Below are 17,889 nucleotides of genomic sequence, written 5' to 3' on the forward strand. Positions count from 1 at the left end.
CCCACAATTCATACAAACTCAGCTGTATCCTCCTTTACAGTCTTATTACATATCTCAGCACAACAATCTTTAAGCAGGTTTAGTTTGCAGCATTTCTCATGAAATCAAACATTTATAGGAAATATAATATTCACTCCTTCCACACACACACAAATTCCAGAACTGACATAACTTTTCACTCAGCAGACACACATTTCCTCACCAATTCCTTGTACTGTCTTAAACTCTCTGCTATCCAACTCAAAATAACAGTCCTGGAGTTCTTAATGAGACATCTGCTATTAAGTGCAGTGTGAAGGAGTAATTGGATTCTCCCTCACTAATGCTACCATTCCACCACAATACAGCAGGGGCCACTAGCCCAAGAGCAAGGGAACTACATGTCCCAGAATGCATGGAGCTCTACAACTCATTGCTGAGCCACCTTAACAAAAGCAATGCAACCCTGCTGAGTCAGGGGGCAGAATTCAGGCAGGGAGGAGAATATTTGCCCTAGCCTGGAATGAGTCAAGGAGAGGTCCCTGAAAGAGAGGACCCTGAGGGAAAAAGATCCTCAAGGAAGAGACTTCCCTGAGAGAATTTCAGAAATAGGAAACTTCCCTAGTATGTTGGATCAAAGCCCCGGGAAGGAAAAGACAAGACAAAGAGACTTTTGGTACATGGCTGGCTAAGGTAAGTCACCCTTATTATATACTGAAGGTTGTGAAGTTTTATGTCAGCTCTGACTAAAGCTAGACCCCATGATAGATATACTGTGTTAACCAGCATGTGAAGCAATTTTGAATCAAAAAGGATAAATGTGATACCACTGAAGTGTGTTTTGTTCTAAAGCATAACTTCTTCCTGGTTCTGTGAATTAACAGGATCAGACCAGGGTGAAAATAAACCTCTTTTTGTTCAACTGAAAAGGTCTCCTGGGTGTGTGTATATGCATAGTCTCTCTTGGAAATCCTACCCTGCCTGTTACATGCAGCTTTCTCCAAGATTCCTGCTGCAGACTGTCTCCCATGCTCTGTGCATGGCTCAGCCTCTGAGCATCTCTCAGCACTTCCCTCCTGCCTCTTCCCTGAAAGTGCTTTAATTTTTTTTTCTTCCTGTTACACTGCCCACTACTAACAGCTCTCCTACTACACCAGAATCTCTTTTTTTGAGTTGTCATGGTGGGGTGGGAAATGGGAGGGATGCTACTAGATCCTAAGGATATTTAATGTTGAGGCCGGTGGAAGGTGGGTGGGAGGGAAGAGAGTCATTAGACTACTGTTTTTTTTTAAAATTTAGAGGCAGTGATGGCAGGTCAGGGCTGGGGGCGCTAAACTACCAGGCAAAAATTGGGGCTGATGCAGAAACTTCCTGTTTTGTAAACCACATTGAACCCTTTCTGGAGGATTACAGTGGTATACAGTATAACAACCATTGACATTGTTGGGAGTAGGGGTTCTGGTCAGGGGGCTCTCCCTAAATTTCTATTCCATCTCAGACATGACAGTAGATTTCTCATGCTGTAGATATCATTGCACTGGTCTGAGTTTTCTCTGCATTGCTGCAGATTTGCTAATAGTCTTTTTTAATATGTATGTTAATACGGCTTACTTGCCTCTTTGGGACAACAAGGATTTCCCCCCAGGGACCTCACTATTTCCTTTGTCGGTGTGGAGAACTACAAATACGCAATATTTATTTCAGGTGGTTAATTCCCAAGGCTCCCTGCTGTTCTTTGCAGTGAAGCAAACTGAATATCACTGGAACCCTACTAACTGGTTGGCGTACTCTCAGATGGCTTCTTATGTGCGATCTGCTCCGTGGGCTGGTCTTACTAACCAAAGCCAGGAGGCCCTTTCGGAAGCATTGTTTAGTCTGTCCTGCTTACTTCCATTGCTTTCAATGGAGGTAAAACCCAGATGTTTCAATCTGTCATCCTTTCTCTGGAGTCATATGGTAACTCTAAATAGGGGGTGGGATAAGCCTGAACATGTCTATTCTTAAGAAAACATTTGGGACTCATTCGGGGGAGTGGCCAAGATGGCAGCGTGACTGGTGTGCTGCTGGCGAGTCTCTGCTCGATTTTTCTTCTTGGACGCTATGCCTTACATGAAACGAAAAGGCTTAGTTCGGTTGGGACCCTCACCAGCTGAAACTTCAACGCCTTTGTGACAGACTGTCCTAGATTTTGCCACCAGAACTCCTCTTCTTTCTGGAATGCGAGGCTTGCAGGTGTCGGTGTCTTGGGACTTAGGTGCCACCCTTGCGCCTGAAATATCATTCTCGCCTCCAGACCTGGTAGTGTCTCCATGTCCCGTGGCTGATTCATCTGTACTTCAGAGCGGCCCTGATACCGTGGTGGTTGCGGGTGTCGTCTGTAATGAGGAGAGCAGGATGGAGGAAGGAGCTATGGAGATTGAAAGCCAGCTTTGGGTGGAAGATATTCTCCATGGAGGTAACCCTGTTTGATGTGTGGAAAATGCTCCAGAGGATGGATAGAACTGTGCGGAAAACAGCGGAGGAAACATCAACACTGGTGAAAAAGGTAGACTCATAAAAACTGTAGAGGATACTAAAATAGAGAATGAATCAAGATTTCTTGCTGTAAATCAGGAAATTATTGCTTTAAAAGCGGTTAATGAAAACTTAAGGATAAATTGTTAATTCACAAGAAATAGAGCAATTAGAAAATCACAACAGGCGTTTAAATTTGAGATTCCTAAATTTCCCAAAATCGTCTGAGATTTCTTCTGTTGAAATGTTTAGGAATTATTTAGACCAGAGCAAACAAACCAAAACTGCAGACTTGTACACGGTGCAGGCAAATTGGTCCGTGTTTCGGACAACCTTCATCAGGGGTCCATGGTAATAAAGGTAAAAAGAAAAATATCACAAAAAGAAGCCTGGAAAAATAGCGTTTGGTAGCACACCTGTGAATCTCCGAAATGCACTACAAGTTCGTCACAGTTGTTTTTACTGTGACGAACTTGTAGTGCATTTCGGACATTCACTGGTGTGCTACCAAACGCTATTTTTCCAGGCTTCTTTTTGTGATATTTTTCTTTTTACCTTTATTACCATGGACCCCTGATGAAGGTTGTCCGAAACACGGACCGTGTTGGGTCCCCCGTCTGGTAAAAGGTTTTTAGTTAAGATTTATTTGTCAAAATAAAATTTGCCTGCACCGTGTACAAGTCTGCAGTTTTGGTTTGTTTGCTCTGGTCTGTTTTTTCACTGCAGACGAAGTTGGACCTCTGGTTCTTTTGTTGTTTTGTTGCTTAGGAATTATTTAGTGCAGATATTGGGGTTTGCTCCTGAAGTCATTCCTCCTTTAAATAAAATCTATTATTTACCTGGTCCTAAAAAGAAGACAGGGAGAGAAACTGCAGGAGTGATCCAAGGAGTGTTGGATCAACCACTAGATTTGGGAAATCTTTCTGAGATCCTGGAAACATATAATATGACAACCGAGGAGAGAGCCACCCTGCTTGTTTCATTCGTCTTTCAGCAAGACCTCAACGCTGTTTTAAAGTTTTACTTCTGTAAAGCTCAGGCTTCTTATATGGGACAGCGCATTTGGATTTACCCTGACGTAAATAGACACAAATAAGGAGGAAAACTATTTTTAGTTATGAGGCAAGAAGTGAAAGTTTTGGGAGCCATTTTTCAACTGGCATTTTTTTGCTACTTCAGCTTGTCTGCGGTGTTCTTTTCTCACATGTTTAAAGACAATAGACTATTTTCAGTCCAGTTCTTTATATGTGAGTTTGAAAACCATTGGACCCCTGAGGAAGGCGTGTTTGCCGAAACATGGACCGTGTAGGGTCCGGTTGGATTTTTATCACAGTATTTTTTATCATCGTACTTTTTTAATTGAATTTTCATGGTTTTCTATGTCAGTGTTTAATAAATTATCTCCAGAACATCTGTATCCACAGTTTTTAAGAACATAAGAACATAAGCAGTGCCTCTGCTGGGTCAGACCAGAGGTCCATCATGCCCAGCAGCCTGTTCACGCGGCGGCCCATCAGGTCCAGGACCTGCATATTAATCCTCTATCTATACCCTTCAATCCCTTTTTCCTTCAGGAAAACATCTAATCTTTTCTTGAAACCCAATACCGTACTCTGTCCTACCACACCCTCTGGAAGCGCATTCCAGGTGTCCACCACCCTCTGGGTGAAGAAGAACTTCCTAGCATTGGTTCTGAATCTGACCCCTTTTAATTTATCCGAATGCCCTCTCATTCTTGTAGTCTTCAAAGGTTTGAAGAATCTGTCCCTCTCCACTTTCTCTATGCCTTTCATGATCTTGTAAGTCTCTATCATGTTCCCTCTAAGCCTCCGCTTTTCCAGGGAAAAGAGCCCCGGTTTCTCCAATCTTTCAGCTTAGGAAAGGTTTTCCATACCTTTTATCAATCTCGTCGCTCTTTTCTGAACCCTCTAGAGTATCGCCATGTCCTTCTTAAGGTACGGCGACCAGTATTGGACGCAGTACTTCAGATGCCTCATTAAATATTTGGGGATGAAATATACCTTTTTTGTTCCAGAACACCTCAGGTGCTTTCTAGTCATGAAAAAATATCATCAGGGAGGAGCTGTTTCTCGTTACATTTGCTAATACTTTTTCTTTAGTATTGTTACCTTTTATAGATGCTACAAGTCCCTGTAAGTGGACCCCTTCCCCCTTTGGTTCTATATTGGGTCTAAGAAGAAGTATATTGCTACTTATTTGATGTTATTTTGCTTCTAGACTATGTCTTTTCATGTTGCTTGAACAAGTGTATTGCTTGTTATGATTTTCATATAAATAATTTTTTAAAAAGGTGAAAACATTTGGTTGATAGCTTCCCTGTTGTCATGGTGACTGTGAACCATGTGACCATAGCAGGGGGATAAGCCTGAATGTGCCTATCCTGTAAAAAAATTTCTCAGCAGATATTCAGCCCATGGTGGTCAGCATTTTTGATAGCATTGATCACCATGGGCAGAATTAGGCTTGCACTTATCTGGGTAGAGAATATCTTTGGCAGAACCCAGAAGTTTTGTGGAGATGGCTAATTCAGTGACAAATATAGACCTCTTGCAAATTACTTTGGCTTCATAAAAACTAAAATATACCCACCTTGAAAGTTCTTTTTCTTCAATGTTACTCATATGAATGACATATCAATGTTTTATAAATTCTTTCTTAGTCCAGTTTCTTTACAACAGTACATCTTAGGAATTCAGATATCCACCCTTATCGATAGATACAGGTGGTGGGATTCTTCATGATTCCAAGTACTATTTCCCAACTATTTACTTATTTCAATTATTTAAATACTAGCTGATGCCCCGGCGTTGCACGGGTATTTAATTATAGCAATAACACTGTAAATGGATTCAAATAAAGATACTTTATAGGGGTGAATGAAATTATTTTGTAACAGCTTTATAAAAAGTACAATATTCAAATTATAATGTGAAATATTTGACAAAATGAATACAATACAACTAACACAAAACTTGATTATAAACAACATTTTTAGTTTCACCTCCAGGAGCAAGAACATATAAATTCTTGGGTGAACCCACCCTTGAGCAAGCAACATAGAGTTGTCCATGGGAAAAACAGGGGGATCTTAAATCCACTCCACAGTATGTAATAGTCTGTCCCTGTGATTTGTTGAGTGTGATAGAGAATGCAAGTCTCACTGGAATTTGCAATCTCGTAAACTGAAAAGGAAGATATGTTGGAATAAGTGGCATCCAAAAGTTTCAGTATTGATTCAAACAACTCAATATGTGGAAACTCAGGTTGAAAAGAAACTCCATGCAGTTTTTTCCAGGTTCAGAATGGAACCTGTGTTCCTAGTTCAGCATATGTGAGTACTCATGTAATGTAATAACATTATGAACTGGGGTGCATGAAGGAAACAGTTACAAACACAGTTAGAACATACAAACTCTATATGTATGGTGTCCATGGTAGAATAGAAACGATGTCCCTAGTGGTTATAGTGTCATAGAAAGTGTTTTATAGTTGGAATTACTGTGAGAATGGCAGTTTTTTACATCCTTTCCATTGACATGAATGGGTGAAATCTCATTTTCTGTTTGTAGCTCCGCACACATGTGCAGGTGGGCCGCGAGACCCCCAGAACATATCACCCCAGGTAGTGAGGGATCTGCATACCAAGTTTCATTCAATTCGGTCAAGCCGTTTTTGAATTACTGTGAGAATGGCAGCTTTTTACAATTTTACCATTGACATGAATGGGTGATATCTGATGTTCTGTTTGTAGCTCCGCCCACGTGTGCAGGTGGGCCGCGAGACCCCCAGAACATATCACCCCAGGTAGTTGGAATTACTGTGAGAATGGCAGCTTTTTACATTTTTTCCATTGACATGAATGGGTGAAATCTGATTTTATGTTTGTAGCTCCGCCCACATGTGCATGTGGGCTGCGAGACCCCAGAACATATCACCCCAGGTAGTGAGGGATCAGCATACCAAGTTTCGTTCAAATCGGTCAAGCCGTTTTTGAATTACTGTGAGAATGGCAGCTTTTTACATTTTTACCATTGACATGAATGGGTGAAATCTGATTTTATGCTTGTAGCTCCGCCCACGTGTGCAGGTGGGCCGCGAGACCCCCAGAACATATCACCCCAGGTAGTTGGAATTACTGTGAGAATGGCAGCTTTTTACAATTTTTCCATTGACATGAATGGGTGAAATCTGATTTTCTGTTTGTAGCTCCGCCCACGTGTGCAGGTGGGCCACGAGACCCCCAGAACATATCACCCCAGGTAGTGAGGGATTGGCATACCAAGTTTCGTTCAAAGCGGTCAAGCCGGTTTTGAATTACTGTGAGAATGGCAGCTTTTTACATTTTTTCCATTGACATGAATGGGTGAAATCTGATGTTCTGTTTGTAGCTCCGCCCACGTGTGCAGGAGGGCTGCGAGACCCCCAGAACATATCACCCCAGGTAGTGAGGGATCTGCATACCAAGTTTCGTTCAAATCGGTCAAGCCGTTTTTGCGTGATCGCGGCACATACACACACACACACACATACATACCTCCGATTTTATATATATAGAAGAAGATAGAATAGATAAATAATAAACTTAGCTTATTCAAAGTCCATTCCCCTTCCCGATGCGTTTCGCCGAACTTTCTCAAGGTCGGGGGAACTGGACATTACAGCATAGCTTCTCCTAGTATAACCAGCCATTCAAACCTAGTATAACCAGCCGTTCTTTGAAAAGTTGGATGTCCTAAGGTTGTACGTCCTGGTGGCTAAAACTTCTAAGTAGGCAATTAAAAAAAAGAAAAAACATTTGGATGTCTTGTGGTATTGCCAGTTTCAAAAATGGCCATTTCTCCTCCTCCGTCTTTGGATGTCTTGTGGGAAATGTCCAAAGTCAGACTTAGACGTCCTAGCAAAAATGCCCCTCCATGTTATGTAACATAGCTGGTCACTGGGCTAGCCAGCGAGCTGGATATTCAGTGGGAGATAGCCAGCTATCTTCCACTGAATAGTGTCAGATAGTGAGTCAAACTCGACTTAGCTGGCTTGGAGCCACTGAATATCAGAAGGAAGGAGTTTGTAATGAATGTCAGCATCACCACTCATTAAACAGAAGGCATATTTATAATGGGTCAGTTTTATTTTTAGGTCCACCCACCCTGTTTATCAGTAGTTTTTCTTAAAAAAAGAAAAAAAAAAGCAGCAAAAAACCCAAAACAAAAAGGAATGGAGGAGTAGCTTAGTGGTTAGACCGCCAAGCCAGGGGTGTCTGATCCATATTGGGCTGTTCCTTGTAATCTTGGGCAAGTCACTTAACTTTCCATTGCCTCGGGTACAAAAATTGGATTATGAGCCCTACAGGGACATATCTAATCAGTGGCATAGCGAGGGTGAGTGGCGCCCGGGGCGGTGGTGCCCCTTCCCTTCCCTGCCCTCTACCTCTCGCTCCTGTCCAACCCCCCCTGCTGTGTGTTGTCCCCTTCTCTTCCCCCATACCTCTTTAATTTTCCTGGCGTGAGCACTTCCTAGGTATGGGACCCAGAAGTGACATCAGAGAGAGCTGACACTGTTGTGGGCAGCAAGTTCATGATGCTGCTCATGCTGGGAAAATTAAAGAGTGAAGGGGTGCATGAGCGCGGCGGGGGGGGGGGGGGGAAGGGGGGTGCCGGGAAGGAGCAGAGTGGTGGAGAGGAGGACAGGTGCCGGTGCCCCCACCAAGATGGCGCCCAGGGCGGACGGCCCCCCCCAACTCCCTTATTACACCATTGTATCTAGTATACCTGAATGTAACTCACCTTGAGCCACTACTAAAAAGATGTAAGCAAAATTCAAATTAATAAATAAAAACAGATTTCTATGTAAATGCCTCAACATCTCCACCTTGTGGCTACAAAATATAAAGTATGCCCTTTCAGTTAAAACAGCATTGCAAAATTCTATTTCTTTCTGATTTTGTGGTGTCTGGCTGTCTCTTTATAAAACAGTTTTCTTGCTTGTAAACTAAGATTTGAGGGGTCTTTCACTATAATTGATGGCTCTGCATGGATAACAGTTGTTGCTTTGGCTATTTTTCAAGCAGTATGGGCCATATTGCACCATCTCCTTTGTTGAAAGAGACAGATTTAGATCCATCAGTGGTAGCTCATTATTGGCCTATAGCTAATATTCTCATTGTAACAAAAATGCTTGAATTTATTGTCTCAAGGCAACTGTTGGATTATCTAGAGAGATTCTCTATTCTTCTACCATTTCAGTATGGCTTCCGTCCTAACTATAGAACGGAAACCCCTCTGATATCTTTAGTTTCAAAGATTCAAAGTCTACTATCTCAGAACAGATATGCACTACTTTTACAATTTTATCTTTCAGCAGCTTTTGACGTAGTCCAAAATAATATACTTATTCATTTATTATCAGAGATAGGACTTGATCAGAGAGTATTAAATTGTTTCAAAGGCTTTTTAATATTACGATCTTATCAGGTTTACGTTGACAGAAAACCATCTTTTGTTTGGAGATCAATATGCGGAGTGCCCCTCTCCTCTTCAATGTTTATATGACTACTTTAAGAAAGCCTAAGTTAACAAAATTAGAAACAATCTTCACATATACAGATGATATTTTTATATTGCTTGAGGTGGATCCATCTTTGGCTAATTTATCAACAAACACCATTGCATGTATCTCTAGGCTTCAAGAATGAAATTAAATACTATGAAAACCAAATTATTATGGTTTGGCCCTGAAATAGATCTCTTACGTTCTTCGGTGAATTTGATGACCGGTGAATCATTAAAAATGGAGTGTTCTTCAAAGATCTTGGGGTGTTTTTTTTTTTAAAACTCTACCCTTTCTTATCACTATCGGCTCAATAATCTATCCAAGAAGTGTTTTTTTTAGCCTTCATATGTTAAGGAGGGTTCGTCATTTGTTCCATCAGCAGCATTTTGCCATACTGGTAAAAAAAAGTGGGCAAGTCAAGAGTTTGATAGAAGAGGCCCCTAGTTTTAGGGCAGGGGTACCCAATAGGTCGATCGTGATCGACCGGTAAATCGCCAAGGCAAAATGAGTCGATCACGGAGCCCATCTCGGGCTCCGCAATAGACTCACTTTGTCTTGGCAATCTAACAGGCTGATCAGCCTTCCTCTCCCCGAAGTCAATTCTGCCATTGAAGAGGAAGTTCTGGCCATCCAATCACTGCCTGGCTGGGCCGGAACTTCTTCTCCGACGGCAGAATTGACGTCGGGGAGAGGAATGCTGGTCGGCCCGACGCATGGAAGCAGGGAGAGCTTGGGGCGGCGGAGGCAGCGGCTTTAGGGCCTGTTATTGGATGGCGGCGGCTTGGGGGCCTGTTCCCTGATGGCAGCGGCAGTGGCTTGGGGGAGGGCAGGGAGAAAGAAAGAGGGCAGGCAGGGAGACAGAAGGAAAGAAGAGAAACAGAAAAAAAGAAAGGGGGCATGAAGAGAGAAAAAAAAGAAAGGGAGGCAGAGAGGAAGAAAAAGTTGGGGGAGGTAATGAGATCTGGAGGAGAGGAAGCATACAGGCTGAAAGAAGGGAAGAAAGATTGGATGCACAGTCAGAAGAAAGTGCAACTAGAGACTCATGAAATCACCAGACAACAAAGGTAGGAAAAATGATTTTATTTTAAATTTAGTGATCAAAATGTGTCTGAATTTATATCTGCTGTCTATATTTTGCATTATGGTCCCCTTTAGCGCAGGGAGCCTATGAGCTTCGAGAGCAGCACTGGGCATTCAGCGCAGCTCCCTGCGCTAAAAACTGCTATCGTGGTTTAGTAAAAAGGGAGGGGGGTATATGTCTATTTTTGAATGGTTGTTACTGAGATGACAGTGTATAGAGTAATCTGCTTTGACCTCTTTGAAAAAAATCCCGGAATTGGAATGATAATTAACATTTTCTATGTGTACAGTGTGCTGCTGTTTTAAATTTTATTGTTGGTAGATCATTTTGATTTGGTCATTTTAAAAGTAGCTCGCAAGCCCCAAAAGTGTGTACACCCCTGTTTTAGGGCCTCTTCTATCAAAATGCGCTAGCAGTTTGTAGGGCAGTGAGCCATGCTGAATAGCCTGCTCTGCTCCCGACGTTCATAGAGTTCCTATGAGCATCGGGAGCAGTGCTGTCCATTCAGCGTGGCTCTCTGTGCTACAAAATGCTAGTGCAGTGTGATAGAAGAGGCCCTTGATTATTTTAAATTTTTTTTCCTGCTCTTTGAAGCCAATTTACCTACCCTTCTGTGAATATTCTTGATTTTGCCCAGTGGCTGCCTGTTGCTATTCTCTCCAACTTTTAAATAGATTAAAAAAAAATATATATATTCAGAAAAGACTCCAAAGAGAAAATAAGGCAAACAAAAAACCGGGGAGAGACTACTTGATTGATATACTTTATTTTTCCCTTTTTTTCCTATTCAGTTATAGAGATGTACCTACATATACATATATTTTCGGGTAATTATTGACAGGTATGATCGCTTTATATAGGCTGTTAGTGTAATGTAAAACACTATTGGTGTTTTACATTACACAGTGACTTTTAATGCTATTAAGTTGTACTATATTTCCAAAGCGTCAGAATAAGGTTTTTTTTGTTGGTGTTTTGTACATCAAACTGAGGCTTGGATTTTTTTGTAACTTTACTGCCAGAATGAGGCTTGGTTTGGGAACATTGTGTCTGTCACTTGATTGGCTGAAGTTTATCTGCCAGAGAGAGGCTGTGTTTTCTCCAATTGTAGCTTGGTGCTGTTGTTGTTATGGTTACCTTTTTTTTTTTTTTTAAGGGGTCTGTGGCCAGACGCTGAGATTTTCCTACTCTGATAGGGATTTGTTTGTTTTTTTCGTCAGTTGTGTACCTGCAGTTTGTAAGTGCTGTTTTTATACTTCTATTAGTTCAACTATTTTTCATATGTTGTAGCTTTCACATATACATTGCTCCTGGTCCTGTACTGTTCACTCTCACTTTTTACATTTTGTTGGTTGCTTGACTTGCTCTGTTAGCATGTTTAGATCTTTTATCACTATGGGCACAAGTTGTTGAGTTTACTTTTACTTTTATTCACCCTGTAGATCATGTATGTGTTTTTCTTTTTCATGCTTTCAGCTGCTATTTTTATTACTGCCTATTCAAGATGTTCTCGCTTTTTCTCCTTTGTTTAGTTACATAAAGGTGGCACTTCACATTTTTGCCTTATTTACTTTTGGTAGATCTTTTATATATGAGGCACTTGAATTCACATATCCCTATTTGGTACACATGTTTTCCATTCACTTGCCTCGGTAGATATTTTTAATCTGTTTGTGACACTCATTTTTATCAGGTTTGAAGGTACACTATTTATGTGGGACATCACTTATATAGTATTTGCCACCATTACATGTGATATTCATGGTCTGTTTATGGCATTTTGGGGCTACTTTTATCAAGCCACGCTAGCGGTTTAACGCACATAATAGCGCGCGTTAAACCGCCGGCCGCGCTAGCCGCCAAAGCCTGCCTTGAGCAGGCGGTAGATTTTTGGCCAGCGCGGAGGTTAGCGCGTGATTAAAAGTCACGCGCGCTGACCCCACTAGTGCAGCTTGATAAAAGGAGCCCTTAGATTTACAGTTAGCAAGCACTATTACACATGTCAATTTATTAGACCATTTTTAATTACATATATACTGCCTGTAAAGCTTCTTAACGTATATATGTATATTTATTTGGATTTTTATGGTTTGTTATTTTTAGTGGGTGGTGCTTAGTGCACTTTTTTTGTGTTTGTGAACAGTTAAACCAAAACTGGTATGCCACTAGATGGTGCAGTTCTTTTATGTTGTACTAGATACTTTTTTCTGTCTGGGCTAGTAGATGTAATGTTCCACTTGTCTGTACCAGGCTCCGTGGTTGACGTCACCCACATGTGAGAATATCTGTCTGCTGTCCTCAGATAACACCTGCTAACTGTAAGTAACAGGGCTTTTTGAAAATTGCCTCCTAAAATAGACCAAAAAGGTAGCGCATATACAAAGCAATTTTATAATAGAGTCCCTAAACTTAGGTGCATGGAGGGTACCTGCTAAGAGCCTGTTTTATAAAGGAATGTAGATCTTACTTCCCTTTTATAGAATACTTGCTTAAGCAGGTGTATACATGCTTAACACTTAAACATCAGCACTTATCACCAACATTCAGATGCTAACACACTAACCAGCTCAGAAGCGCCTAGCTTATAGTATCCTATATTTTAAGTGTGAACTCTGCCTAACCTCCACCCATGTGCATTCCCTTCCCCCAAGCAAATATGTGCTATGTAAGTTGAGGATATTACAGAATAGCATTTAGACATAATTGTTATATGTGTGCATATACATGTAAATGCCATTATTAACATTTACATGTGAAATGTGCACATAACTGTTAATGCCTATGTTATAGAATTGCCCCCATAACACTTATTGGACTAACTGTGGCCATTATCATGCCACAGAAAGCATGTGCCCCCAGGTTAAGACCCCAAATGTGGACTCCTGTGACCCAATTTGGAGTCGCAGTCCACAGTTTGGGAAGTCATTGGCATATATGAGCGTCCCTGATAATGATTTACAGTAGAGAATGACACGGTGACAAAATTCATCACCATTCCCGTCCCCGCGGATAACCGCGGGAAACCATCTTCATGTCATTCTTTAAGGAAAGAGGAAAGAATCAGAGTATTATTGGGCACAACCACTGACCCGCAAGCTTTGCTTTGAAGAATGCTGGTGTAGAAGTACTGAGGTTGAAATAGACACTAGAAAATGACATGGGATTATTTCCCGCGGTTATCCGCGGGGACGGGAACGGTGATGAATTTTGTCACCGTGTCATTCTCTAATTTACAGCAAGAAAAGCAAAAAAATGGAGGGGGAAACCACTCTGATTCCAAAACAAGGGCAACGTTTATTAAGTATCTACTAAAAAAAATCTCAGTGCAAACCTGTGTTTTAGCATAGAGCGCCTGCCTCAGGAGTTAGTCATTTTCAGTGCAATCGTTAACAAACATACTAAGGGGTCCTTTTATCAAGCTGCGGTAGGGGTTTAACACGTGTAATACCACCTGCTGCGCTAGCCGCTAATGCCTGCCTTGAGCAGGCGTTAGTTTTATAGCCGGCCGCGGGGGTTAGCGCGTGATGAAATGTCCAATGCGTTAACCCCGCTAGCGCGGCTTGATGAAAGGACCCCTAAGGGTGCCAAGCATCACCCATTATATCTTGAATAGGCAGTAATAAAAATAGCAAAAACAGCAAAAACAAATTGACACACACAAAACACCTAACAGTGTAGAAAAAAAACATTACTAGTGTTTTTGTAGCAGTGTATTTTTGCTGTGTCTTCTATTTTTATTACTGCCTATTCAAGATATCGTGAGCGGTGTTATGTGTACTTTTTAGTATAAGTTTGAACGGTTGGCACTGAAATTGACTTTGAGGCTCATTTTCAAAACACTTAGGCCCCGATGCTCTAAACCAGGGATGTCCAATGTCGGTCCTCGAGGGCCGCAGTCCAGTCGGATTTTCAGGATTTCCCCAATGAATATACATGAGGTCTATTTGCATGCACTGCTTTCATTGTATGCTAATAGATCTCATGCATATTCATTGGGGAAATCCTGAAAACCTGACTGGATTGCGGCCCTCGAGGACCGACATTGGACACCCCTGCTCTAAACTATTGTGCATGTAATGATCAAAGCTAAACCAGATCTAATCTGTTTAGTGTCAAAGTATTTCATCTACCAATGCACAAAATGGCTAATTGCGATCTTTTCCGTGGATTGTAGCAGCTTCCGTTAATCGTATGTAAATGTATTACAATGAGTTCATCAATATTAAAATGAACACTCTAGGCCAGGAGTAGGCAATTCCGGTCCTCGAGAGCCACAGCCAGGTCAGGTTTTCTGGATATCCACAATGAATATGAATTTGATGGATTTGCATGCACTGCCTCCCTGAGATGCAAGTCTATCTCATGCGTATTCATTGTGGCTATCCTGAAAACCTGACTTGGCTGCGGTTCTCGAGGACTGCAATTGCCTACCTCTGCTCTATGCAATGCCCAGACATTGCCTGGCGATGCATGAAATGAAACACTGGCCTTTAATGATCCAAAATTAGCAACAGGTCAGGAGGTGCTTATAGTGTTGAAACGCTTGCGTTAGAAGTGTATACCGGCAGGTGAGGGACACCGATTATATCTAGAAGTTCAAAAAAATACTTTCATAGGGTTGAAGGACCCTTATAATATACACGTGTGTTAAAGATGCGTCTCATGCATGTTTGTTAAATGCGTATACCGGTAGGTCTGAGGTTGCTGACTGTATATATTACGCCAAAGCAATATAGAAAAAAGTTTTTACATTTTCATGGTTTGTTGTTAGTTCTTCACCCCTCCCCTCTTATGATGTGTGACAATGATCCTCTACAATAAGGCATGCCTATCGTTGATGCTCGTGCTTTCGTACAGCATAGCTTTTCTTGATGGGTGTGCACATTTATGCTACTTACCATGGACTATTCTGCGCATGTGTCAGTTGCTTTCTCCTACGACTGATCGGATGGAATTACTGCGGACCTCTGTGAACCTCATTTGCATGCAAGTTTTTTTGAGCATCACTCATCGTTTTCAAATCAAACAATTTACTGGCACCACAGTGATCCACAGGATTTTAATGGCAATTTTAGAGAATCGAGGCCTCAGACACACAAAGTACCATAGAAACCTATAGTACTTTGAAAATGAGACCCTGTGACTCCTGAGGCAGGTGCTCTATGTCGACATGCAGGTTTGCATTAAGTCTTTTTAGTGGATGCATGATAAACGTTAATCAGAAATACATTGGGAATTAATTTTTTCTTTTATTGTTGGGGGAGCTTATTTTCTGGAACTCCTGGTTCAATGTTATCCTTTTTTGAACTTGATCTGTCTTTTTTTTGTTGCTTCTCTTTGGAGGTTTTTCTTGTCTTTTTGGTTTTGAGAGTGATTTACATCTAAATTTAGCAAATTATAAACAGAGAAACAACATTTGAGAATGTAAAAAAGAAAGAAATTCCATAATTTATTTTAGTAAATCAAGGTACATTAGGGTAGGCATATATTCTGGAACACTTTTTTAAACACTCATGTACGAGAATATTAACTGGCCGTCTTAAAATTTTATTTGAAAATCTTTTAGCTACAGGTCATATAAGAACATGGCAGGAAAACAGAAGCCTTTACCTGTTGGGCTCAATTATTCTAAAGAGCAGAAGATGAAAAAAGAATTAGAACGTTTGCAGAAGCAGTCCCAAAAATATTCTCTTTATTTTAAGGATGTGGTGAATACTATAGATACACAATCATTCTCAACAGACCTAACATCAGATCAGTCATCATCCCCCCTTCACTCTCTTACTCAACAAAGGCCTACAACTGTTTTAAAATCAGTCAGCAATATGCCTAATATATCTGGAAAGGAACATTTTAGCACTCAGGATGTTGACAAAGAAAGGATTTGCTCGTCTTCAAGAAAAGAAGGCTTTGACCAGGAAGTAGCCATTCAAGATAACAAATCCTCCCACCGAAAGGAATTCAAGAGTAGGTCTGCTGACAAAAAACTGGGGAAGCATTTAGAATATACATTTTTTACAGAGGGTGGTTTTATTAATAAATTTAAAGTTGAAAGGAAGCCAGCTATAGCATCGTTTGCAGGCACTATCAAGGCTGCCGTTGTTTTTCCACGTCCAGAGCCTCCTGTGAAGCAGAGGTCTTACAAATCTACTGTTCAGCCAAGAGAATTTCCCCAACAAACTTTTAGCTTGCCACAGAGAAAAAGACATAGTGCAGAGAGGGAAGAGATAGTTTATTCAATAAGCAGGACAACTATGAGTACAATTGAAAGAATGAGCAGTGAGAATGAAGAACATGATGAAAGTCACTCTTCAGCTTTTGACTCAGTTATGACCTGGGATCATCAACAACAAATAGAAGAAAGCCAAAAATACAAGGAAGAAATGACAATGGATAAGGAACAGTTTGTATCTGCTGAGCAAGCTTTGGCCTTTGAGAAGGAAAGTGAAGAGATGAAAGGGAGCACCAGCTTTAGCAGAACCACAAATGCAAAACCTCAAGCAGAAGAGACAGCAGAAACATCAATGGTATGCAGGGAGGACCTTGAACAACACAAACCAGAAGCACGGAGTTTACTAGAGACAACATATAGGGTGTCTGCCAGGTCTTTGAATGAAATCGTTGCCTCTCTAAGATCCCCAGGCAACACTGACCTTCATGCTTCAGACGGTGTGATGAAAGAGCTCATGAAGCGTGTGCTTGGCCAGAACGACAGCTTTCCTAGTGATGTAAGTAAATGCCTGAAAAACATATTCTATTTGGTAAATATTACTTTTGGAAATACAATGCAGAAGTGGAGATGACTTGAATGGAGGAGTAACTTAGTAGTTAATGCAGTAGCCTGAGAACCTGGGGAAGATATTATCAAGGTAAGAACCTACTCTCTTTTGCCTATTACTTCCTTTCTAGCATCCCATACCCACTCCTTTTCCCATTTTACTCATTCATGCCTTCTTTTCTTAAATACAATGGTGTTTCTTTCTTTCTAACTTGATTAATTATAAACTGCATTACAATGTCTTTCAGGAAAGGCAGTTTATCAAATGAAATAAACCATAAACTATCATTCTATGGGGAGGATATCAAAGTCTCATTCTTAGTTTGGAAAAGGTATTAAGAATTTTTTCAGAGGGATTTATGAATGGCTAGCAATTTAGACCAAAAAAGTAAAACTCTAAACACACCTGCCAACGAAACTTAACAAGATACCAACAGAAAGGCAGAAAAGATCATTCGGTTCTCGGAGAGACTTGTCAGTTGACCAAATCTAGACAAGCACATAAGTGATAGAAAATCAGACAATGGTTAGTTAATATAATTTAGTGATGGCGTGCTCTCAGTGTGATTAGGCAGCAAAGGGAGCAATACTCTTACGCTTTACATCTGAGACAAGGACCAACCAGTCCCTGCCCCCACACCATCATCGGGCACTGCCATCCTGCGGAGCTCCCTGCTTTTGGGAGACCGCCTCATCATCTGCTTTTTTCCAGCTAAGTTGGCTTTGATTTGATCGGTAGTTCTCTGGGGGTGGTTCTCTGACAGACTGTTGATTGACCTTATTGATGTTATAGTTTTGTGCTTTATTTTGCACTTTCACGGTTTGATTTTTTCACACATTACGGCAGTGTCCGATGATGGTGTGGGGGCAGGGACTGGTTGGTCCTTGTCTCAGATGTAAAGCGTAGGAGTATTGCTCCCTTTGCTGCCTAATCACACTGAGGGCACGCCATCACTAAATTATATTAACT

At 41.1% G+C, this 17,889-nt stretch overlaps 1 protein-coding gene across 6 annotated transcripts in view; it reads left to right on the forward strand.

Annotated features, from left to right (window-relative positions):
- The first annotated feature begins 12,404 nt into the window (after window positions 1-12,404).
- Window positions 12,405-17,889, forward strand: part of TTC6 (tetratricopeptide repeat domain 6) — a 302,423-nt gene continuing 296,938 nt past the window's right edge. For all 6 annotated transcript variants that reach the window (XM_033953436.1, XM_033953440.1, XM_033953437.1 and 3 more), the window contains exons 1-2: window positions 12,405-12,459; window positions 15,708-16,869. In XM_033953436.1, the coding sequence (XP_033809327.1) occupies window positions 15,727-16,869 (1,143 nt within the window). In that variant the 5' untranslated portion in view covers window positions 12,405-12,459; window positions 15,708-15,726. The remainder of the gene's footprint in view (window positions 12,460-15,707; window positions 16,870-17,889) is intronic.

Source organism: Geotrypetes seraphini, chromosome 7 (assembly GCF_902459505.1).
Source record: "Geotrypetes seraphini chromosome 7, aGeoSer1.1, whole genome shotgun sequence".
NCBI classification, from domain to species: domain Eukaryota; kingdom Metazoa; phylum Chordata; class Amphibia; order Gymnophiona; family Dermophiidae; genus Geotrypetes; species Geotrypetes seraphini.